This window comes from Pogona vitticeps, chromosome 5 (genome assembly GCF_051106095.1).
Source record: "Pogona vitticeps strain Pit_001003342236 chromosome 5, PviZW2.1, whole genome shotgun sequence".
NCBI lineage: Eukaryota > Metazoa > Chordata > Lepidosauria > Squamata > Agamidae > Pogona > Pogona vitticeps.
The window spans coordinates 94,909,138-94,934,468 of NC_135787.1; the positions used below are offsets into that span (position 1 = coordinate 94,909,138).

The 25,331-nt window shown below is 39.4% G+C and overlaps 1 protein-coding gene across 9 annotated transcripts in view; it reads left to right on the forward strand.

Annotated features, from left to right (window-relative positions):
* The window catches only part of RGS12 (regulator of G protein signaling 12), a 152,296-nt gene that overhangs the window by 74,918 nt on the left and 52,047 nt on the right, over positions 1–25,331 (forward strand). For all 9 annotated transcript variants that reach the window (XR_013545572.1, XR_013545571.1, XM_073001005.2 and 6 more), the window contains 6 exons: positions 4,397–4,566; positions 7,331–7,423; positions 14,699–14,842; positions 16,046–16,225; positions 20,725–20,878; positions 23,783–23,859. Coding sequence is in view for 7 of the 9 variants with exons in the window: in XM_073001005.2 (XP_072857106.2) it covers positions 4,397–4,566; positions 7,331–7,423; positions 14,699–14,842; positions 16,046–16,225; positions 20,725–20,878; positions 23,783–23,859 (818 nt within the window). In the remaining 2 variants the exon portion in view is untranslated. The remainder of the gene's footprint in view (positions 1–4,396; positions 4,567–7,330; positions 7,424–14,698; positions 14,843–16,045; positions 16,226–20,724; positions 20,879–23,782; positions 23,860–25,331) is intronic.

Genomic DNA, 25,331 nt, shown 5'->3' on the forward strand with positions numbered 1-25,331 from the left:
AAAGCCACCTCCCCACCAATTCACCCCCTCATATCTCCCCCAACACAACAGCATGAAACAAGTAATAGCAGAAAAGATGAGTCAGACATTCAGAAGTTGTGGGACTGCAAGTCTCCCACCTACCGTAGCCTCCCCACCTTACAAATAAGCTACAAAAAAGTTGTCCTATTAAAACAAGCAGAAGATGCATAATTATGGAGACACTCATTACCCCCATTAGAAAGAAACCTAATTTGGTGGTGGACGAAAGTGGGAATTATAGGCCTGTTACCAATACTTCTTCCTTGAGTAAAATGGTCAAGAGGGTGGTGGCTGATCAGCTACAGGCCCTCCTGGGGGAAACTGTTGCCCTTGATCCATTCCAGTCAGCCTTCAGGCCGCGGCATGGTATGGAAACAGATTTGGTCACCCTGCAGGATGACCTCCTGAGGTAGACCGACAGGGGCAATATGTCCTTGTTGGTCCTCCTTGATATCTCAGCAGCCTTTGATACCATCAACCATGGTATCCTCCTGGGGCAGTTCTCCAAGTTGGGAATCGGTGGTCTCACTTTGGCATGGCTCCGTTCCTTTTTGGAGGACCATCCCCAGAGAGTGCAGCTTGGTGAGATGACTTCCACCCTATGGGTCCTCAATTATAGGGTTCTGGAGGGATCAATTATCTTACCAATGCTATTTAATATCTATACGAGGCTGCTGGGTGAGGTCATCCGGAGTTGTGGGGCCCGGTGTCATCAGTACGCTGATGACACCCAGCTCTATCTCTCCTTTTTTCCATCTGCAATGGATGCTGTTCTGACCCTTGAATGCTACTTGGGGACCATTCTGGAGTGGCAAAGGAGGGCAAATGGACTGAGGTTGAATCCGGACAAGAAAGAAATCTTGCTCATGGGCGACCCTGGCTTCAGTGGGTTGGGAAATTCCCTCTCCTTTTGAGGGAGTGGCTCTTCCCATGAAGAGTGAGGTTCGCAGTTTGGGCATGTGCCTGGACCTGGATCTCACCATGGAAACCCAGATGACATCTGTGGTCCGGGCAGCCCATTTCTATCTTCAGAGGATTGCCCAGCTGCGTCCCTATCTAGACATGGGGGCACTCATGACACTGATTCATGGCCTCATAATCTCAAGAATAGACTACTGCAGTGCTCTCTACATGGGGCTACCCTTGAGGCTGAGGTGGAGACTTCAACTGGTTCAGAATTCGGTGGCCAGATTAATAACTGGGTTGAAGAAACTTCAGCACATCTCCCCCACTCTGGCTGCCGTTCATTGGCTACCAGTTCGTTTCTGCATTGACTTCAAGGTTATGATGATAACATTCAAAGCCCTGAACAGTTTAGGACCTCAGTACCTATTGGAACGCCTACTTCCAGCCAGATCTGTCCATAATACCCTTTCTTCACAGGCAGGGCGGTTGAGGGCCTTGACCCTGAAGGAGGCCCAAAGGGAAAGAAATAGAAACCGGTCCTTCTCGGTGGTCGCCCCCTGCCTATGGAACAACCTGCCCATTGAGATCAGCCTGGCACTCTCGTTGGATGGGTCCAAACAAGCATTGAAGACCTGGCTCTTCCGCCGGGCTTTCCTGGAGCATTAAGGTCTTGGCCTCCCTTTTACCATTCTTTTTGCCATCCTCTCCATCACCCTTCTCACCACCTTCATTGCCATCTGTTTTAATTTACCTGATTTGGTTATGTATTAATTTATTTTTATCATGTTCTAATATTGTTGCTCATATTGTTGTTAGCCACCCAGAGTGGCCTGGTTGCCAGATGGTGTGGGGTATAAATAAGTAAGTAAGTAAGTAAGTAAGTAAGTAAGTAAGTAAGTAAGTAAGTAAGTAAGTAAGTAAATAAATAAATAAATAAATAAATAAATAAATAAATAAATAAATAAATAGTTTAAAGGAAAAAAACATTTCAACTAACATAGGCACCCTTTGTTATGTGTATGGCAGCTTATTATTGGGGCAGACACCTAATAGTTTTGTAATCCAAAAACGCATGAAATAGGCCTCCAGATTAATCTGTATGTGTTGTGTGGCTGATGAGGAATGAATACCATACCAGCTCTGAAACTCTTTCTAACTACTCCATTTCTTCATCCATGGGAAGATAAGACCTTACTTTTTTGCCAGAATCTGCTAACAGGGGCCAATACTCTTTCCTGTGTAGTAATATATTTTGAATATAATTGACAGTAGCAGGGCCAGCATTGCCAGACACATGGCAAAAAGCCACTTTAGGTCCTTTTAAGGAGAAAGGTGGGGTTAAAATATTTAAAATAAACAAATACAGTGGACCCTCGACTTACAGACGGCTCGACTTACGATTTTTCGAGTTACAGACTTCTCTGGCCGCAAAATTTAGATTCGACTTGCAGCCGGAGAATCGACGTACAGACCAGAAAAAAAACAAAATGGAACAAAAATAGAATAAAAACTGCCAGTTATGGGATTAATTGGTTTTCAATGCATTGTAGGTCAATGGAGATTCAACCTACAGACATTTCGACTTGCAGTCACTGTTCCAATACGGATTAATTCCGTAAGTAGAGGGTCCACTGTAAATAAGTGCTGTGGGTCTGCTGCCACATCTGGAGCCACCAAGCGCTCTAACTCATATGTTTGCTTTTCATATCATTTCACTTTCCCCCTCTATGCATCTTGTTCTCTCTCTTTCTCTCTGTGATTCTCAGTCTTCCTTTCTGTTGAAGGTAGTGCTGATTTGACCTATACCGAAAGTCAGATGAATGGGCAGTAGTAGCTGTCAGGAAAAAGAGGTGGGCAGATTTTGGAAATACAGTTTCTAGCATCATCTGGCTAATTAAAAGTGACAAAATGTTTGAAGCCCCAGTTGCTATTCTACAAAATGTTGCATTCCCACTGTAATGCAGCAGTAGCTCCGTGTGTCGACATAATTATTAACACACAATATAATTTAAATCCTATGATGTTATGCTACATGACTGCATATTGACCAGACAAAACATTGGTACCAAGAAGAGAGGTGAAATCTTTACCTGCTATCAGAATTTTCTCCTGCATGAAAGTAAACACTTCAGGAATTACCGGTAAACTTTAAAGGGCTGCCAGCAATGTTTTTATATTTTTGTAACTTTTATAATCGCCAAAATGTTAAAGGACACTTGGGAAAGTTCTTAGATAAAAAAGAAAATCATGTGGCACTTTAAAGACTGACAAGTTCCTTTTAATTCAGAGGGGAGAGAAATAAGCTTTCTTGGACTGCAGGTCATATTATCAGATAGAACTCCATGAAAGCTTCTACCAAATGGAAATTGATAAGTTTTTAAGATGCCACAAGAATCTTTGTTGTTATTTCTGGTACAGACCAAGGCAAACACCCCACTTTAGGTATAGTAGTATTAGAACAAAATTCTTCTAAACTCTGTACATATATTAAATTAGTATCCTGAAACCTGTTGGCCCAGGAGGCATAATATAAATTTAACTTCTGATGTGTTTGAACTCTTGCATCACTTAAGAGGACATTTTGTACACACATTTTAAATCCTGGAAATGTGGAGCTTGAAGAACTGATTTGTTTGTCATATATTATGGAAATGCCAGTCTGCTTAGAATTATTGGAAAGAAATAACAGATAAAGATTGAAATCATGTTGAGTAACTTCATGGGCCATAAGTAGTGATGACATCATCACCTGGTGACGTTAATCTGTACTTTAAGTTAAACAATTTGTCCTCTTCTCTTCAGGTTCCAAGGTTACATCTTTGAAATGTTGTATTAAACTTTTATAGTTGCATTTTTTGGATAAAAGCAATTTTGTAACACATCCTTTGTTAGAAAATTGCTGAGGCTCCTAATGGCATCCACAGTGTTCCCAATGGCATCCACAATGCAAAAATAATCTCTAGTGAGCCTTAGAATCTAAGGGGGGAGCGCACCATTATGTTGTTATGTGCTGTCAAGTCAGAACCAACCTATATGACTATTTATATAGTGGAGTTGCACCCTCTGGAATTCAGGCAGTAGTTCACAAATTTTAGGACACCTACTATTAAGTATTATTTAGCATAGCTAGCCACTTGATATCTATAGTATTGATAATGGTTGACAGTGAACCTTTGCTAAAATTGTATAGACCTGATATTACAACCATCCTCAGAGTTCATTAATTCAAAAATGGTTGTTGATGTTTATATATGTTGAAATTGTGCTTTTGGTGTTCAGTAAGCAATAAATTAGCAAATCATTTTGCTTATTTTAGCTCCATATACTTCTATATACTTATTTTTGTAAAAAATGTTGTGTATTTCATTGGTTCTGGAGTTTTTTAATATTTAAATAAAATATGTCCCAAAAAGTTTCTGTTTCTTCATGTATTGATGGTGAGTTCATTTATTATCTTCTTGTGCAACAGAGCTCAATACCACAGATTTGAAAGACTGCGTCAGTGACCATAGCCTCAGCAGCAATGCCAGCCTCCCAAGTGTCCAGAGCTGCCGAAGGCATCGAGAAAGAAGAGTTGCAAGTTGGGCCGTTTCATTCGAACGACTTCTTCAGGATCCAATTGGGGTTAAATATTTCTCTGTAAGTAATGAGGGAAATGCAAAATATAGTTTTGATATTAATATTTACAAAACACCATCCAGCTAAAATTAGCCACAAAATCCTAATTATTACACCTAGAGAATTAAGCCTGTTTCAGAATCTTCCCATTGAAGCTTGTGAGAATTTAAAAAGAGTCATAGTCTTGTGCTTTAAAATACATTTGGGAATACCGTATTTTTTGCACCATAAGACGCACTTTTTCCCCTCCAAAATGTGGGTGGGGAAGTCAGTGTGTCTAATGGTGTGAATGCAGCAATTTTGTCGTTGCTGGCTCAGTGGGGGAGGGAGCGTAGCAAGGGTCCGGGTGAGCCTTCCAGGACCCTTGCGAGGCTCGCCCACCCCCACCCCCCACGGGGCCAGCACCGGTGAAATCGCCAGCTTCCAGGTGGGGGGAACGTCGCAAGGGTCCTGGAAGCTCGCTCAGATCCTTGCGACGCTCCTCCCACCCACGCACGGGCCAGCACTGGCAAAATCGCCAGGTTCTGCGAGTGTTTTGAGGCTTCCCAAGCCTCAAAACACTCTCAGAAGCTGGTGATTTTACCCCCCGGCTCCGTGGGGGGTGGGCGGAGGGTGGCAAGGGTCCAAGGGAGCCTCCCTTGGACCCTTGCCACCCTCCACCCCCCCCCCACGGGGCCAGCCCTGGCGAAATCACCAAGTTCTGGGAGTGTTTGGAAGCTTGATAAGCCTCCAAATACTCTCAGAAGCTGGTGATTTCCCCCCCCGGCTCTGTGGGGGGGGTGGGGGAGGGTGGCAAGGGTCCTGGGAGCCTCCCTTGGACCCTTGCCACCCTCCCCCCACCCCCCACGGAGCCGGGGGGGAAATCACCAGCTTCTGGGAGTGCTTGGAGGCTTGGGGAGCCTCCAAACACTTCCAGAAGCTGGCGATTTCCCCCCCCGGCCCCATTGGGGGGGTGGGGGAGCGTGGCAAGGGTCCAAGGGAGCCTCCCAGGACCCTTGCCAGGCTCCCCCCCACCCCCCCACGGGGACAGCGGGGGCAAAATCGGGAGCTTCCAGGACCTTTTCTGAGCCTGGAAAGGCTCAGAAAAGGTACTGGAAGCTGCCTATTTTGCCCCCTCTGTCGCCCGGGGGAGGCAGGGTGAGTCTCCAAAGGGTCCTAGGGTGTGTTCTAGGACCCTTTGGAGACTCACCCTGCCTCCCCCGGGGGCCAGAAGGGGCAAAATCACCACCTTCTGGGGCTCTTTTTAGGCTTGGGAAGCCTCAGAAGAGCCCCAGAAGGTGGCGATTTTGCCCCCTCTGGCCCCCGAGGGAGGCAGGGTGAGTCTCCAAAGGGTCCTGGAACACACCCTGGGACTCTTTGGAGACTGACCCTGCCTCCCCTGGGGGCCAGAGGGGATGAAATCACCATCTTTGGGGGCTCTTCTGAGGCTTGGGAAACTTCAGAAGAGCCCCAGAAAGTGGCGATTTCACCCCCTCTGGCCCCCGAGGGAGGCAGGGGGAGGCTCCAAAGGGTCCTGGAACACACCCTAGGACCCTAGGGTGTGTTCCATAAGATGGACCTCTCCATAAGGCTCACCAAATTTTAGGAGAAGAAAGCAGATAATTTTTTTCCTGTTTTCTTCTCCTAAAAATTTGGTTTGTCTTGTGGAAAGGTGCGTCTTATGGAGCGAAAAATACGGTAAATCAGTAGGAAACAGCTCATGGCTCAAGTGAACTCGGGGCGAGGAGGCTCATTCCACCACTGCAATGTGAGGTTCTTCCCTGCTTGGACTGTCCAGTCACTTGGTGGCACAGATGAGAACAGGTATCTCTGATGCAACTTTGGGAGAAGAATGAGAACGATATGTCTATCTGTAGACATATAGAATTACGAGATACCTAGCTGAAGTTCTACAAACCGAGTAGCTCAAATCTAAGGCGAAGATTAAGAAGTTGTGAAATTTTGGGACTTTATATAACCTTACAGTTAGCTTGGGAAAATGTGTCAGATGTTTCAGTTTAGATAGATATTCACAAACAAAACTGAAGTACAATACATTTTTACTGAAAATGTAGCATATCTAAGGGCTAGTAGAAGTCATGTGTGCAGTGCAATATTAAATCTTGATTTTCTGAGGCAAAACAAACATATTTGGGAGCATAATCAGTGAGACTCTAAATTCTTGTAATAAACAAATACGATGCTAAGTTACAAGAGTCAAAGGTATAGGAGGATGCCACCAAAGGTAGGCAAGGTTTCCCCCATTTTATACTACTGATGGTAGTCTGCTGTGATGTAAATCTATCCTGTTCTATATGCTAATGCAATTTACCATCTTAAAATATTTCTCTATTCTGCCCTTATGATCTTTAAAAAGTTTACCTAAACTTCTAAAAGAGCATTTGTCTCTGTTTAGGTTAGCTTCTGCAAACATGGTACTGTTGCCTCCTGCATATGTGAAGGAGAATGAATGGCTCTACATTGATGAAAATGTAGAGCCATGTAAGTGCTGGAAAGGAGTATTTCACTTAAAACTAACTTACTTAATAGCAAAAGGACAAATGGTGAGCAACATAAACCAAGAAAAGAAAATGCAGCCATCTGTCAGATCTGCTTTGATTTTCACTTTTGCATTGAACTGGGGGGTTGGATCTGATGGCCTTATAGGCCCCTTCCAACTCAATTATTTTATGCTTCTATGACAGTCTCACAGTCCAAATTATTGTAATTACTATTTAATTGCTATTTGGCCATCCTTCAATAATAGCTTACAATGTTTAATTTTAATCTCTTTTTGTCCATCTAGGAGTTTCTACGGAAAGAATTTAGTGAAGAAAATATTTTATTTTGGCAGGCTTGTGAATATTTTAGCCACATATCAGCTCATGACAAAAGAGAGGTAAGACCTTATGGCCATGGGCTGCTTATATTTCACAATGTGCACGTGTACATCTGTTTATTTTTTATTTAAAATATTGAATATTAATATTACATAAGTTACACTTAAAATTATGTAAGTAGTTTAATGCTTTCTAGTATGTTATTTTTGCATGCATTTGGTGGGTCGCAGAGTGTTCTTCCCAGATTGGACTAGATCTAATGATTCTCAGTTTAAAGCTCTTTTTCTGGGAGGTACATAGAAAACTGGCCAGAATATAGCATTAAACATATGAGATTTAATACAGGACTTTTCTCTACACCACATGATGAGCTACATATTCTGCAAAATGACATTGCCTCTCTTTGTCTCTCATGCTGCTGTATTTCAGCAAACTTCAGGCAGCAAGTAGAAGAGAAAAATCAAAAAACATGTCCACCAACTTTATCCTTTTTTAGCATATTAAAATTAGGAATTGTGTGAATATACTGGAAATAACTGTTTGGATAGCTCATTGAGTTAAGTGTTTGGCTCTCTGGAGCCAGATATTGGGAGTTCCATTCTCCATTGTGCACCCCAGGAGAAAAGCCAGCCTTGTGTTGCCTTGGGCAAGCTGTTCCGTCCCAGGTTGCCCCCAGAAGAAGGGAATGATAAAGCACTTCTGAGTACTGCCTACATGGAAAAGCTGGGGAAAAATTACTTAATAGCACATGATGGTGGTGGTGATGATGATATACAAAAATGCACAGAAGACAGTGGTGTCTGGGAGGGGAAAGCAGGCTCTGCATTTACTGTCATTCTGTTCACACTAGGATTTACATGGAGTGCACAGTGGGACTGATCTCACCAGCTTCTCTTCTAAGATACCTACTCTGAGTAGAAAATCAGTGTCTGGGGTTTGTGTGGATTTCTGTTTCAATACCTGTAACTGGGGGATACTCCGACCCTTGCCAGTATTTAACTGAGAGGTAAAATGTCCAGAGTGGGGTGGGGTGTAAAAAAGTAGCTATCAGGAGCAGTTCCACTGTATTCTCTACACAGTGTATGGAGGAGGCGTCTGTGAAGCAGAACTGAGTGGATGAATGATGCGTGTGCTTGCCTCTTACACACATCTGATCCATTGCCCTCTCTACACTCCAGTGCATTCATGTAATTCCTAAAAGAAAGCTGTCTTATGTTCTTAGTCAGTGTTCTGGACTAAAGCAGGGGCTCCCCTGGAAAAGCTGGAAGATGTTTGCTTTTGTCCTCCAGAACTGGTAGGCTTTTCTGCAGGAAAAAATTCAGTCCTGTGGTTTGCTGTTATTTGTCTGAAGAGTCCCTTAGGCTCTGGGAAGCTCTCAGATTTGGCACAAGTATTAGATCTTTCCTGGGGCTCTTCTTCATGGAACCTACTGTAGACTAGATAAACTGTCTTTACAGAAAGTTTTCCGGAAAGGAAATGCCAGAAACTGTCCTTTTAAAATCTGTGTTGGCAACTTATTTATAAAATACACCACATGTGGTTAAAGAATTGTGATTTAATGATTTCTGATCTTTATCGACTGTAGAAATATCAGCTACAGATTTTAGCATGTTGGACAACTTTTCTAGATAATTTATTACTGACTAAAACGAACAGACAAACAAATCTGTGCTAAAAGAAAAAGAAGCTACCACACAACAGAAACAGGGGAATTATATTTTGCTTTTGATGTTAGATGAAATCTCTGAGTTCAACAGTGATTATTAATCTTTTTAAGTACTGTATATGGAACTTTTCCCTTGCATAGGATACTGACTTCATAATAATAGCAATAAATACCAGATACTTGCCACGACCTCTCTGTGCCATATGATTTCATCATCAGAAACTGAGATGTAGCTCTGCCATAACACAAGTCTTCCAAAATCCTGGGCTTACAGAAGCCTCCTTTCCACTGGGCATCTCTTTTCACTTGTTCTGTCACAAACTCTTGCCAGCTTCTGATAAGATCTGTTTGTAACATGTTTCTGAGTCCCAATAGAGTGTGATTGTAAATAGCATGACGGAATTTAGTACCTGTTGGCTGGGTGCCAACTCCAACAACAGATGTGGCATTTGCCTCTCTAGAAGTTTGGAGTCAGCGTTAGGATATTGAAACTCCAAGAACACTCTGTTAGTGAAAACAAACCTTGGAGCCCAAAATAACAAGTTAAACAGAGTCTCTTATCAAATCCTCCCTTTTAATGAACAGAATAAAGACACAGAGAGTTTAGGAAAAATACCAAGAGAGTTTGATAACAATTTATGGCATAATCTATTCAGACTTCATATATCAGCATAGACGATACATATATACATGACATTACAGTGGGGTCTCGACCTATGGAATTAATCCGTATTGGAATGGAGTCCGTAGGTTGAAAAGTACGCAGGTCAAAAATGCATTCCTCATAGGAATGCATTGAAAACCATTTAATCCGTAACCCACCCAATAACCCCCCCACGCACAAAATTAAAATAAAATTTTAAAAACAAAACCTTACCTTTCTGAAGCCTTCCAGGGGTCCCCCGCCTCTGCCATTGCCGCTGCTGGAGAACTCCAAGGATTTCAGCGCCGCCCCACTGCTGCCATCGTCGCTGCTGGAGGACTCCGAGGGCTTCGGCGTGGCTGCCAGAGGCCTCTCGGAGCTCCCCCGCCGCCACCGGCTTTCCTAGGGGAGGGCTTCCCCCGGTAGGCCCGGTCTACTGTCCGGGTCTTAATCCCTCATTTTAGCATAAAAGAAAAGGTAAAAGGAGCCTTTTACATAACACAATCTCCATTTTTCTACTTTCCCAATCTCCTCCCTTCTTCCTGGTCCATCAAGATGTCAACCAATTAGAATTTAGGGGCTGTAACACCTTTCTCCACCCCATTTTCCCATTAAACAGTCCAGGTGTTGTTTTTCTTCTCCAATTAGCCTGGAATATTGAGTCTTCCATGGCCACCTCCTTATCTTGTCCAAGTCCGTAACTCAGTGCAGGAAAACATTCTCACAGCTTCTTCAGAAAAACACATTCCAAAGTCCTTCAAAGCATTGTTACAAAGAACCATTCTGACTCCATGTTACATTTCTCTTGACTATATAACCCATTCACATGACATGCTCTTAACCACATTTCTCATGATCATGACACCATCTCTCTTTGAGTGTCCATTTGGTCATCAATATTATTTAACTCCAGAGTCTCAATAGCATCCCCACACAGATTATCCAAAATCTTAATAAAGTCTTAAGTCTGCTCTACAATCCTAATGATTACCCAATTATTCCAAAAAGTAATTGCACACTTTATCAGTTAAATAATCTGTTAAGAACTTTAGATCTTTTTAAAAAAAATTAACAAGAAAAAAAGAATATAACAAAGATTATAAAGAAAAATTATGTAACTAACAGTATACATCCATTTAAACAATACAATAAAACACAATATGTTCCCCTCCCACCAGGACCATTCGCAGATACAATATAATCAATTTTCTTCCCCGTGCAGAGTCCCCTACCCCTTCCAGAATGGCATTGACTCTTGTGAAGATACACCTTTCCATTTGTTAATGATATTTCTCCCAGATACCTATAAAATTATTCTTATTTAACAAACCTTTTTGACTTTAAAATTATCATTAATGGCTGTATTCCAAGTTTCTTTATACCGTACATTTCTTTTAATTGGAAATCATAGTTTATTCTCCAACTATTTGCTATTATTAATCTTGCTGCTGCTAATAAAATTGATGTTAATTTTTTTGTAATTTATTTCCATTTTTCCTTATCAAATATTGATTAAAATGCAATTTTAGGACATAACTCTATAATTAATTTAATTATATCATTTATTTCTTAAAAACTAACTTCCGAAAGTTTGATTCCCTCCACATATGAAAATAAGTACCAAGTTTCTGACAACCTTACCAACACATCTTAGAAAAAGTATTATCTATTTCATTTCATTTTATTGAAATTAAATGTCATAACAAAATTAATTTATTAAAAAATCCTTTATCCCTATAGAAATAGACTTCAGTATTTTTATATCCTATACCTTTTGCATACCTCAGTATTATTTCCTCTCCCCTATCATACTCCCTCATTGATCTAAGAAAATCTTAAGTGTCTAATATTTTATAAATTTTGCTTGTTTTCCCTTTCATTATCTTATATTCATCTATTTCTTCCTTCTGCTATACTATTTCTTCAAATTTCCTAAGCTTCCTACATTTGCTACATCTTTTAACTCAATGTTTAAACAACTGCTCTAACTGAATAAGTTGAAACCAAGACATTCTCTCCATACCTAACACTTATTTAATTTGTTCTTTCCTATCTTTTCTATCCAATCTTTTGCCCTAATAGCTTGTTTCATCTTCAGTACTTCCTCTAAATTCTGCTTCAAGTTTTCTGGAAATTCTTCCAGTTACATCACTGGGTATAATGGGAAAATTGACAGGAATAAATATATCCCTGTATTTGTTCCAAATTAAAAACATATTTTTAGAAAAGAATTAACAATTTTTAGTGTATTAGTATTATGTTGTCTAAATAAGATATTCTCAAGTTGCCAACTAACTATCTGTAGATCCATATCTAACCATATTAAATCATCGAACTGAGATAGTGTATCAATTGTGTGTCTCAATTGCTTAGCGATATATTATAAATTTTTAAATTAGGAAGACCTAACCCTGCTATTTTTTGGAGATTTATACCACTTCTTTTTATTTATTTATCCTTGCTCTTTTACCTCCATTACAAAAATTTTAATCACATTGTGCAAGTCTTTCAACTCTTCTTCAGTTATCTTTATCATTAACATCTTAAATAAAAAATTAATCTTAGATAAAATCTTCGTTATACATGTCAGCAAAGTCAGTTTCCTAAGAAATTGCTCAGTCACGGGCAGAGAGGTTTCAGAGTAAATCGCTCCTTTACCAGGCAAACTGGGTCCGTACGTTTTGCCTTAGGGTAGCTAAAATTTACTCTGGCACCAAGTCTGACCGATTTCATTGAGAACCAAGCCACACACATGAGTACCAGGGAATTCCATCCTTCTAGCACTCATGAATCAGTTGGACCCAAATTGGTAGCGTTAAGTATACGTGGCCTTGTAAAATGCATCAATTTAGATAAGCTAATTATTTATAACAGCTTGTGTCTATTCAAGAAGCTAACTTACAGAGGTTAGGCATATTCATTTTTTATTAGAAAAATATAGTTCTATGAGAAATCAGTTTAAGCAAAGCATAGCAAAGCATATTTACAATTTACAATTCCATCCCCATTGACAGGAGATAAAATTCCTCTGAAACAAACGAAAATAATAAAACATCTAGCTAACATCCGGCTTCAGGAAAAACTACATATTAAAACAAACTACAAGTCCTAATGTCCATCATCAAAACAACATTCCATCAGGCTTCTGGAAAATCCAAAGTAAACTTTCTCAATAGGAAAAACTCAGGCTTACTGTCCTTTGGATTAGATAGTCCATGCCGAGTCCTGTATTTTGGCATCCATCTTCCGTCTCCCTCGTGGTAGAATCTCCTCCTTTCTTGTTCCCATGAGGCTTAAGGAAAAGTTGTTTAGTCTTCACTCACTCTGTACTAGCCAGGTTGCTTAGTTACGTGATAAGACCATGCTGGACAGTACAGAGGTACAGCTAGGAATCAACTTTGGAAATTTCCACTCTCAACTCACACACAGAAACAAGATGAATTCATTTTGGCTAACTTTGTGATTACAAATCCCATCAGTAAATCATTTTATGAACTTTCATAACCAAGCTTATCACAATACATACTGCTATTCTACCAAACTATGAAAACTCAATCTTCCTGGGATCATATAATTTATTTTAATGTCTTTTTATACTTTTTAATTTACTACTTTCAAATGTTCTGAACTCTTTCTAATGTTTATACCTGAGTATTTAATAACTTTTTGAATATTCATGTCAAATTTTCTCCTATCAACTCTTTTTTCTCTTTACCATAATTAAACATCATATCTGATTTACTCCAGTTTATCTGTAACCCCATTCGTATCTCTCCTAATTCTTTCAAATATAGTTTTATCATATCCACAACCATTAATGGATTTCTATTCCTAATAAAACATCATCAACAAATCGACTAATCTTTACTCTGTCTTTACAATCTATAACACAAATTAACCTACCTTCTCTAATAACGTTTGCAAACAATTCTATGACCAAAACAAACAAAATCCAGAAAAGAGGACATTCTTGTCTAGTACCATGGCCTTAGGATATCTGCTTTGTTACTCCATCATTTACTAACACTGTTGCAATATTTACAATAGTTATTTATTTATTGTATTTATACCCCACCCATCTGGTCTTGCGACCACTCTAGGCGGCTTCCAGATGCATAAATAAAACTTACAAATATATACAAAAATTATAACATCAGCTAATAAATTAATAAATTATTCAAGATGGCAAGAGAAAAGAAAGAACAGGTAATCAAGGATTAACTGGAGGGAAGGCCTGTACGAACATCCATGTTTTTAGTTGGTTTTTGAAGATACCAGAAAACTCTTATGGTCAAATCTGACATTTGTCTCCTTATCATAAAACCAATTTGATCTATTTTTATATATTTAGTAATTCAGGTATTCATTCTCTTTGCTAATATTGCTGTAAATAATTTTGCATCTTAATAAAGAAATAGGCCAGGATCAGTTGGGTAAATAATAAATGTTTCCAAAATAGTGGAATTTCTTCCCCTTCCATTCTCAAAAAGGGACTTTAGTTTAGGTAGCAACATCTTGAAATTCTTAGAATACTCGAATCCCAACCCATCAATTCCTGGAATTTTCCCTACTTTTAATTTATTAATCACTTCCTCTATCTCTTCTTCTCTAATTAAGTTTTCCATCAAATATATGTCTCTTCAAGTTTAATCCCCTATGTTTTCTCAGTATATTCTGCAGTCTTCTCCAGAGAAAGTTTTCCCCCTGTATGTCATTTCTGAAAATAATTCTAGAATAATCCAATTTTAACTTACACTTTCCCCCATCATGTCCTTAATTATTTCAGTCATACTCTTCACTTTGTAGTGGCTCTAGCCAACGTTCTCAATTTTTTATTATCTTTTCAAATATATTCAATTCCTGTGAAATTTTTCCATTTGAATAGCCTCTTATTAAAACAGAAAAGCATTGTAGATTGAACATACAGCATTTTCACTTTTAACAGAATATCATGTTCGGCCCTGCATTCTAAACAATTTTGCATGTTATTTTGTTTGCATGTGAATAATAGGACGTGCTTTGCAGCTTTCTTTCAGAGCCCGAGAGATCTTCAGTAAATTTTTATGTAGCAAAGCTACAACCCCAGTTAATATTGATAGCCAGGCACAACTGGCAGATGATGTTCTCAATGCACCACATCCAGATATGTTCAAAGATCAACAGCTTCAGGTAATTCCTTCCTTCCTTCCTTCCTTCCTTCCTTCCTTCTGAAATTTTGGGGATGTGACACATTTTTGAATGTTTACAAATACTATTTTTGCCTAATAGACACATTCATAAAATGAGCTACAGTGCAGAAGGTACTAACCTTGACTGTGGATCTGTATGGATCTGGTACAAACAGGTCAGCGCATTTTGCTCTGCTACTAAATGGGTATACTTTTCTACTGCTTTCGTGATTCAGATTGTGCACTTACTGTCACTGTGCCCACTGGTTATATGCTCTTCGCCCCCTCCCATTGCTCCCTGTAAGCATGGTCCCAATATATACATCGTAAAGTAAGTAAAATATATTTATATCACTGTTCATCATATCAGATTTCAATGTTGGGTGACCCATAAAACACCTACAAGAAACAGCAGATGAACATTTAAAGCATATTAAAAGGCTTTAGATTGCATCTGTAGAACTATTAAAATGCTGACTGGAATAAATAAAAAGGCTTAGCATCCAAATAATAGGTAGGTTGACATTAGGTCAACTTATATGGGCAGAATATTCTATACCAAGGATGCCCCTGCCAAGGAAGACTTTGTACTCATGAGTGATCTCCATACATCTGAGGAAGGGGGTACACCAAGAAGCATCTTGATAAAATCCTTTCTAATCATATTATAAATTTATTTCAAGTTATGGAGGTACCTGGGATGCGGGTGGCACTGTGGGTTAAACTGCTGAGCCACTGGGCTCAATAGGTCGGCAGTTTGAATCCATGCAACAGGGTGAGCTCCCGTCGCTTGTCCCAGCTCCTGCCAACCTAGCAGTTTGAAAGCGGGTAAATGCAGTAGATGAATAGGTACCACCCCAGTGGGAAGGTAATGGCATTCTATGTCTAGTCATGATCGCGGTAAGTGTCTACAGACAAATGTCAGTTCTTTGGCTTACAAATAGGGATGAGCACCAGCCCCCAGAGTCAGACACGACTGGACTTAATTGTCAAGGGGAACCTTTACCTTTATGTAGGTACTACATTTATTTATAACATTTCACAAACATGTACATAATTTATGTTGTCTTGAAATTTCTTAAAATTGGAACCCTTATTAGAACAAGTAATCATTTTCATGCAAAAACTCAGATTTTTTGTGAAATAGAAGTTTGTAAAGGATTTGTTTAACCCTATCTAAGAAGTTATTCTTTTTGCTTTTCAGATTTTCAACTTAATGAAGTTTGATAGTTATACTCGTTTTCTGAAATCTCCAGTTTACCAAGAATGTATTTTGGCAGAGGTAGAAGGACGTCCCATCTCTGATCCACAAAATGTTTCCAATAGCCCTACTTCTAAGCACAGTTTTGGTTCTGAGTGGTCGAATGTTTCAACACCAAAAAAGGTTATTTTCTGCTATATAATCTTTTACCTTTTAAGTATCTAAGTCAGCTTCTACATTTTGTTTTCATTAGCCACTTCAATATACGTGTGTATATCTATCTATCTATCTATCTATCTATCTATCTATCTATCTATCTATCTATCTATCTATCTATCTATCTATCTATCTATCTATCTATCTATCTATCTATCTATCTATCTATCTATCTATCTATCTATCTATCTATCTATCTATCTATCTATCTATCTATCTACATATATATAAATCAATTATTAAAAAACCTTCCAGTTTAAGCAGTTTCCCATGTTTATTCAGACCCAACATTCAATTGTTAACAGAGACATCAGCCTATGTGTTGCTTATCCAATATACAAGTGGCATTTAATTCATGCTTCACCCCTACCTTAGACCTGGATGGTTGTTAGCTACAGAGTGATGGACCTAAATCCCAGATATATCAAACCTACTTAGCTGAAGCTGTTACAGAGCTGAAGCTACCATTCCACACTACAATAAATACCACCCTCATAGAACAGGAAGGGGCAGGCTCTGAGAGTACAGACCCCATCCTTGAAGCCTCCTGAGACCCATCTTATTGTTGTTCTTTAGTCGTTTAGTCGTGTCCGACTCTTCGTGGCCCCATGGACCAGAGCACTCCAGGCTCTCCTATCTTCCACTGCCTCCCAGAGTTGGGTCACATTCATGTTGGTTGCTTCGATGACACTGTCCAACCATCTCATCCTCTGTCGTCCCCTTCTCCTCTTGCCCTCACACTTTTCCAACATCAGCGTCTTTTCCAGGGAGTCTTCCCTTCTCATCAGATGGCCAAAGTATTGAAGCCTCAGCTTCAGGATCTGTCCTTCCAGTGAGCACTCAGGGTTGATTTCCTTTAGAATTGATAGGTTTGTTCTCCTTGCAGTCCAGGGGACTCTCAAGAGTCTCCTCCAGCACCACAGTTCAAAAGCATCAATTCTTCGCCGGTCAGATTTCTTTATGGTCCAGCTCTCACTTCCATACATCACTACAGGAAAAACCATAGCTTTGACTATGCGGACTTTTGTTGGCAAGGTGATATTTCTGCTTTTTAAGATGCTGTCTAGGTTTGTCATCGCTTTCCTCCCAAGAAGCTGGCATATTTTAATTTCGTGGCTATTGTCTCCATCTGCAGTGATCATGGAGCCCAAGAAAGTAAAATCTGTCACTGCCTCCATATCTTCCCCTTCTATTTCCCAGGAAGTGATGGGACCAGTGGCCATGATCTTAGTTTTTTTTGATGTTGAGCTTCAGACCGTTTTTTGCACTCTCCTCTTTCACCCTCATTACAAGGTTCCATAATTCCTCCTCACTTTCTGCCATCAAAGTGGTATCATCTGCATGTCGGAGGTTGTTGATGTTTCTTCCAGCAATCTTAATTCTGGCTTGGGATTCCTCCAGTGCAGCCTTTCGCATGATGTATTCTGCATATAAGTTGAATAAGCTGGGGGACAATGTACAGCCTTGTCGTACTCCTTTCCCAATTTTGAACCAATCAGTTGTTCCACATCCAGTTCTAACTGTTGCTTCCTGTCCCATGTATAGGTTTCTCAGGAAATAGATAAGGTGGCCAGGCACTCCCATTTCTTTAAGGACTTGCCATAGTTTGCTGTGGTCCACACAGTCAAAGGCTTTTGTATAGTCAATGAAGCAGAAGTAGATTTTTTTTTCTGGAACTCTCTGCTTTCTCTATAATCCAGCACATGTTAGCAATTTGGTCTCTAGTTCCTCTGCTCCTTTGGAATCCAACTTGTACTTCTGGGAGTTCTCAGTCCACATACTGCTGAAGCCTACCTTGGAGGATTTTGAGCATAACCTTGCTAGCGTGTGAAATGAGTGCAATTGTACGGTAGTAGGAGCATTCTTTGGCACTGCCCTTCTTTGGGATTGGGATGTAGACTGATCTTTTCCAGTCCTCTGGCCACTGTTGAGTTTTCCAAACTTGCTGGCATATTGAATGTGGCACCTTAACAGCGTCATCTTTTAAGATTTTAAATTGTTCATCTGGAATGCCATCACCTCCACTGGCCTTGTTGTTAGCCAAGCTTTCTAAGGCCCACTTGACTTCACTCTCCAGGATGTCTGCCTCAAGGTCAGGAACCACATTATCTGGGTTGTCCGGGATATCCAAATCTTTCTGGTATAATTCCTCTGTGTATTCTTACCACCTCTTCTTGATGTTTTCTGCTTCTCTTAGGTCCCTCCCATTTTTGTCCTTTATCATGTCCATCTTTGCACAAAATATTCCTCTAATATCTCCAGTTTTCCTGAACAGATCTCTGGTTTTTCCTTTTCTATTATTTTCCTCTATTTCTTTACATTGTTCATTTAAGAAGGCCCTCTTATCTCTCCTTGCTATTCTTTGGAAGTCTGCATTCAATTTTCTGTAACTTTCCGCATCTCCTTTGCATTTTGTTTCCCTTCTCCTCTCTGCTATTTCTAAGGCCTCATTGGATAGCCACTTTGCTTTCTTGCATATCCTTTTCTTTGGGATGGTTTTTGTTGCTGCCTCCTATAAAATGTTACGAGCCTCTGTCCAAAGTTCTTCAGGTACTCTGTCCACCAAATCTAGTTCCTTAAGTCTGTTCTTCACTTCCACTGTGTATTCATAAGGGATCTGGTTCAGATTATACCTGACTAGCCCAGTGGTTTTTCCTACTCTCTTCAGTTTAAGCTTGAATTTTGCTATGAGAAGCTGATGATCAGAGCCACAGTCAGCTCCAGGTCTTGTTTTTGCTGATTGTATAGAGCTTCTCCATCTTTGGCTGCAGAGAATATAATCAATCTGATTTTGATATTGCCCATCTGGTGATTTCCATGTATAGAGTCGCCTCTTGTGTTGTTGGAAAAGAGTGTTTGTGATGACCAGCTTGTTCTCTTGACAAAACTCTATTAGCCTTTGCCCTGCTTCATTTTGAACTCCAAGGCCAAACTTCCCTGTTGTTCCTTTAATCTCTTGACTCCCTACTTTAGCATTCCAATCCCCTAGAATGAGAAGAACATATTTCTTTGGTGTCAGTTCTAGAAGGTGTTGTAAATCTTCATAAAATTGGTCAATTTCAGTCTCCTCCGCATTGGTGGTTGGTGCATAAACTTGGATTACTGTGATATTGAAAGGTCTGCCTTGGATTCGTATTGATATCATTCTATCATTTTTGAGATTATATCCCATTACAACTTTTCCCACTCTTTTGTTGACTATGAGGGCTACTCCATTCCTTCTATGGGATTCTTGCCCACAATAGTAGATATGATAATCATCTGAATTGAATTCGCCCATTCCTGTCTATTTTAGTTCACTGACACCCAGGATGTCAATGTTTATTCTTGCCACCTCCTGTTTGACCACATCCAGCTTGCCAAGGTTCATAGATCTTACATTCCAGGTTCCTATGCAGTATTTTTCTTTGCAGCATTGGACTTTCCCGTCACTTCCAGGCACGTCCACAGCTGAGCATCCTTTCGGTTTTGGACCAACCACTTCATTAGCTCTGGAGCTACTTGTACTTGTCCTCTGCTCTTCCTCAGTAGTATGTTGGACGCCTTTTGACCTGAGGGTCCCATCTTCCAGCGTCATATCTTTTAGCCTTTTGTTTCTGATCATGGGGCATTCTTGGCAAAGATACTGGAGTGGCATTGCCAATTCCTACTCCAGGTGGATTGCGTTTAGTTGGAACTCTCCACTATGACCTGTCCACTCTTGGGTGTCCCTGCACAGCATAGCCCATAGCTTTTCTGTGTTACTTAAGCCCCTTCACCACGATAAGGCGGCAATCTGTCTAACCCCCCCCCCCCAAAAAAACCTGGAAACCTGAAGTGACTGGATAAAACTAAAATTTCTTCTTAGGAGGGACCCATGTTTTCTTTTATAGAAGAATCAAAATTCCTGGAGGCTTCAAGGATTGGCCATTCTTCCTTTGCTGTTTTTTCTTTTTCCATTGGGGTTTCAGGAAGATTTATGCTGCAAAAACAAGCGACAAGCTACATGCAACCCATGAGCTAGATTACCTGCCCATCATAAAACAATAATGGTTGTTTATATTGCCTAATTGTGAGTTAGGTGTAGTTCAGACAAAATGGGAAACCATAGTTTTCTGCTACAGAAATGCTCTTTTCTATCAGCTGTGGAGAAGGAGAGCAAAGGCATCTACCTCTGCTTTTCAACAAATCACATTGAGAACTGACTTTTCCTTAAACTATCAACTGTGATAAGTTTGAATTGATGTGGTTACATTTTAAATAAGATACATTTTATCTGCATGTTATCATTGTTTCTTATCTTGAGCACTATTTTAATGGAAAAGTGGCTATAAATAAAATCAGTTAATTAATCAATTAGATATCATAGGAGCTATAATAGAAATTAAAGTTAATTGTGGATAAGACTATAAGTATCACTATAAGTTTAGTGATTAAATTAGTATGACGTTTCCAGCTAATTTTTAAAAATTATATTTTAATGGTAGTTAAGTGGAAAATCCAAGTCTGGGCGATCTTTAAATGAGGAATCTGGAGAGGAAGACTCAGAGAAAAAGAAAAAAGGCCCCTTTTTTTCCTGGTCTAGAAGCAAAAGTTTGGGGAGATCTCAAAAGAAAAAGGAGAATGCTGATAATTCCAAAGGTCAGTTCTGTCAGAATGTGTGTGAAATAAATCACTTTTAAGTAGTGAGCAGAGTCCCGGAAAGAAAATTTATGTTTTCTCCAGACAGCAGGGAAGATATAAGACACAACGGAACTTTTGCTCTGAGAGATTTCAACAATATAACTCACAGACAATTTGTTGTCTTGTTCCAGCGAACATTTTTATCTTGTAGTTTCAGGAAAATATTTACAGCAGCTATTTACAGCACTCCAGACATCAAACCAACAGCATTATGAGCAGAACTTCAAACTCCACCCACAGAAGCATGGTACCAACTTGGTTACTTTTATATCTATCTTGCTGATGCAATCTTGCTACCTGGATTGCATCAGATGTACAGTGACTCAGCAGAAATCCATTGTATGTGTCTATTATGTCATAACGTTCCTTAAAGAGACAATATTATCTAGTATTCAGGCCTATACTCTGACACCCGTCTGAATATTTCTCGTGAATAGTTATGGCAAGCGGTTTTTTCATATTTACATATTCATACAGGTTCATACACAATTTTTACTCTGTGTATTTTTGCATTCCCAACCTGTTTACCGTATGTTCATGTTTTTGAATACTTAAAGGCTTTGTAAACATATCAGCTAGGTTCTTTTCTGTTTCACAATATCTTAATTCAATTATTCCTGTTTGTGTTATACTTTTCATGTTTTGGTATTTTACATCCACATACTTAGTCCTAGCTTTTAGCTTTCTGAATTAGCCATTGCAACACAGGACTATGAATCTTCAAAAATAGTAATTGGCATTTCACAGTCTATCTGTACATCTTTGAGTAATTGCTTGAACCATATTACCTCATTACATGCTTCAGACAATGCGGCAAATTCTGCTTCTGTTGTAGATACTGTGGTTGTTGTTTGTTTTCTGGTTTTCCAGCCAATTACTGCACTTGCATACATAACCTGTTACAGACTTTCTATCAGTCTCTTCTGCAAATGAACTACAGTACCTACATACATAACAGGTGTCTCTGGTCCATCTTTTGGTAATTTTAAACAATAGTCCATAGTTCCTTTTAAGTATTTTAGAACCCTTTTAAACCTTGCCATTCACTCTGTGTAGGTTTAGCAATTTTCCTGTTTAGATAGCCTACTGCAAATGCAATGTCTGGACATGTCCATAACACTAGATGCAACAAACTTCCAATTCCAGACTGATACGATTTCACACTTTGAAAACATTCATCACGTGTTTTTCAGGAATTCTGGTGACATAGGTGTGTTGGTTATTTTTGCATCTGTTAATCCAAATTTTGTTATCAACTGTTCTATTTTCCTTTTCTGGTTTAAGAAAATATCACCATTTTTGTTCCTCAGTATATCTATGCCTAGATAGTACTGTACTTCTCCCAGATCTTTCAACTTGAAATGTTCACCAAGTTGCTGTGCAAATTGTTGTACTAATTTCTTTGACTTAGCTGTAATACATAGATCATCAACATAAGCCAATAATATCATGAATTCATCTCCAGACCCTTTTATGTAAACACATTGGTCTGCCACACTTCTTTTGAAACCTATTTTATCCAGACATCATGCAAACACTGATGCCAACACCTTGCACTTTGTTTCAATCCATGTAGGGCCTTTTTTAGTCTGTAGACCTTTTGGAGTTTATTAGATTCATACCCAGGTGTTTGTTTCATATAAACAATTTCTTGTAATGGTGCTTTCAGATATGTGGTGTCACAATCAAAATGATTGATCACCCAATTTTGTTTTGCTGCTAGAGATAATACCAATCACAAAGATTCTGCTCTAGCCGTGGGTGCATGTTTCATTATAAGAAATGAACTTTCCTTGTGAAAAACCCTGTACCACTAATCTTGCCTTGTACTTCAATGTACCATCTGGCAACACTTTTTAACAGACCACCCACTTTGCACCTAATGCACTATGTGATGGTGGTAAATCACATACCTCAAACATTTTCTGCTTTACAAGTGATTCAAACTCTGAATCCATTGCTGAGTTCCGTTTCTCCTGCTCATCCACTGGTGGTTCTAGCATTTCTTTATAACTTTGAGGTGCACAGCCTACCTGGCATACTCTGATTTCATTTACTACAAATCTTTCTGGTGGTACACCCTGGATTGCATCAGATGTACAGACTCAGCAGAAATCCACTGCACATGTCTATTATGTCATAAGTTTCCTTAAAGAGACAATATTCTCTAGTATTCAGACCTATACTCTGACAAGTTCTTACATCCATGTACTGGGAAACATGTTTCTATACCATTTGTTGTGCTGATGTGTTGGAGGAGAGAGTCATATAACATCTAGAACTTCAGCCATAGGTGTATCAGAAGTTTAGCCTCATTCATTACTTATCCATTTCTCTGTTGTCCCAGTCTCTATAGGAAAAGCAACATGTCTTAAGAGGAGAGATCCTTACTCATGTGTACACTCTGTATGCAAGGAAAAAGTGTTTTGTAGAGTTTCATCTTCTGTATAGGGCTTAACTATGAGCAGGGCCCTTGTCCTCTTCAGGCATCACTCTTCAAAAAAGAGAAAAGGACAAGGGAGAGAAGAGTGTCTGGACTCTTCCATCTAACCATGTTGGCAAGATACATTTATGTATGGCAATTAGCAACTGGATAGTTTTTTTTCTTGTTCATGGTTCCTTCATTTTGAGGATCTAAGCAGTTATTTTTAAAATTCTATATTTTCTGTGTAATGGGACAGAGCATTTTGTTTCATAGATGCTAAAGCATGATTTGCAACTCTTTGAATGAATTTTAGAGATGCATTCTATCTGTTCAGCATCAAGATGAAAATTCTGATACATTTTAAAGATTTTCTAATAAGATTCTGTTATTCTATTTGAAATTCATTGCACAAGTTATGATATAACATCTCCCTACAGATTCGACTCAGACCAATGGATTGTCCTACAGACATGAATCTCAAGACTCATTGTCATCTGCAGCAAGTCTTGAAATGGTAAGCCTTTCATTTTTGAACTTAAGACTGCGAGCTTTTGGACATAAACATAATTCTGTAACAACTTTTGAACAACCTTAACTATATGCCCCATGCTTAAATCAAAGAACACAATAGAAGAACACAGCTTGGTAACCAGAGGCCAGATTCTTTGTCAGAAGATAGGATGTCTTAGTTGTTTGTTATGTGCTACTTAATGTAAATAAACTATCAATAGCAAGTGTTATAAATATTGAAGAGATCAGAAGAAAATGTATTTATTGTTTATTATTTAAAATATATTAATATGTAAATGTTATTAACATTTCAGGGCACACTGCTCTCATGCAGTGACTTGCAAGATTGCAAAACACATGAAAGTACAATTACAATTAAACATGCACATACATCAGTAACAGCAGCTAAAAGTTTCAATGTATTAAATGCAGTTAATAAATAGTCACTCTTGAGAACACTCCGTTGTTAGCAGCCTCCAGCCTAATAGCTTTTGATTGCGGGGTAGACAATAGGACTGTCAATAGTGATGGTAACACGTTGACAGACTCATACTGTCCTTAGTAACTTGGTCCCAAATCATATGGAGCTTTAAAGCCCAAACTGGCACAGTGCATTTGCTCCAAAATCAAGTACACAGCCAGTGCAGAGTATTGTAAGATAATGTAACTAATACAATATAGGTGTAACAAGCTCTCTAGCTGACTAAGTCTGTACCAGTTGCAAATTCTGAACCCTCTTTAGAGATAACCCCATGTAAAATACATTGCACTAATCTAACCAGGATCTGACTTTCTGTCATTATAGACTAGATAACCCTTCACTAGATACACATTAAGCTGGCAGAAAGCAGTCTTGGCAACTGATGCCAATTTTGCCTCAGTAGATAGCACACGTCTAAGAGTACTTCTGGACTGCTTTCCAGGCATTTTGGGAGAGGTATGAATCATTCAGAGTCAGATGGCTGTGCTATCACAAGGGCAGTTGAATGAACACAAAAGGCATTTGGGATCAGTTGATGAAAAATAGAGGTAGAGCTGCCTGTCATCTTCATGTTGTTTGCAAGTTATTCCAAATCTCCAGATGATTCCCATCATAGAGATATGATCTAGAACACTGCTTCCCAGATGAGTCCCCAGATGTTCTTGGACTACATCTCCCAGAAATCCTGGCCAGCACAGCTAGTGGTGAAGTCTTCTGGGAGTTTTAGTCGAAGAACATCTGGGAACCCAAGGTTGGGGACCATAGATCCAGAAGAACTACCAATGGTGTTGAAAGCGATCAGAATTCTATGACAATTGACAGAATTACTCCTCCCATTCATTCCTCTTCAGAAGTTGCCTACCAGGATAACCAGGAGAGTTGTTGTTCTGTACCAAGGTCAGAAGCAGATTGTGTTGGATCAGAGTAATCAGGAACATTCCAAACTTCTTGAAACTGGCACTTTAAGAGCCCACTCATGAGGACACCACCTGCTC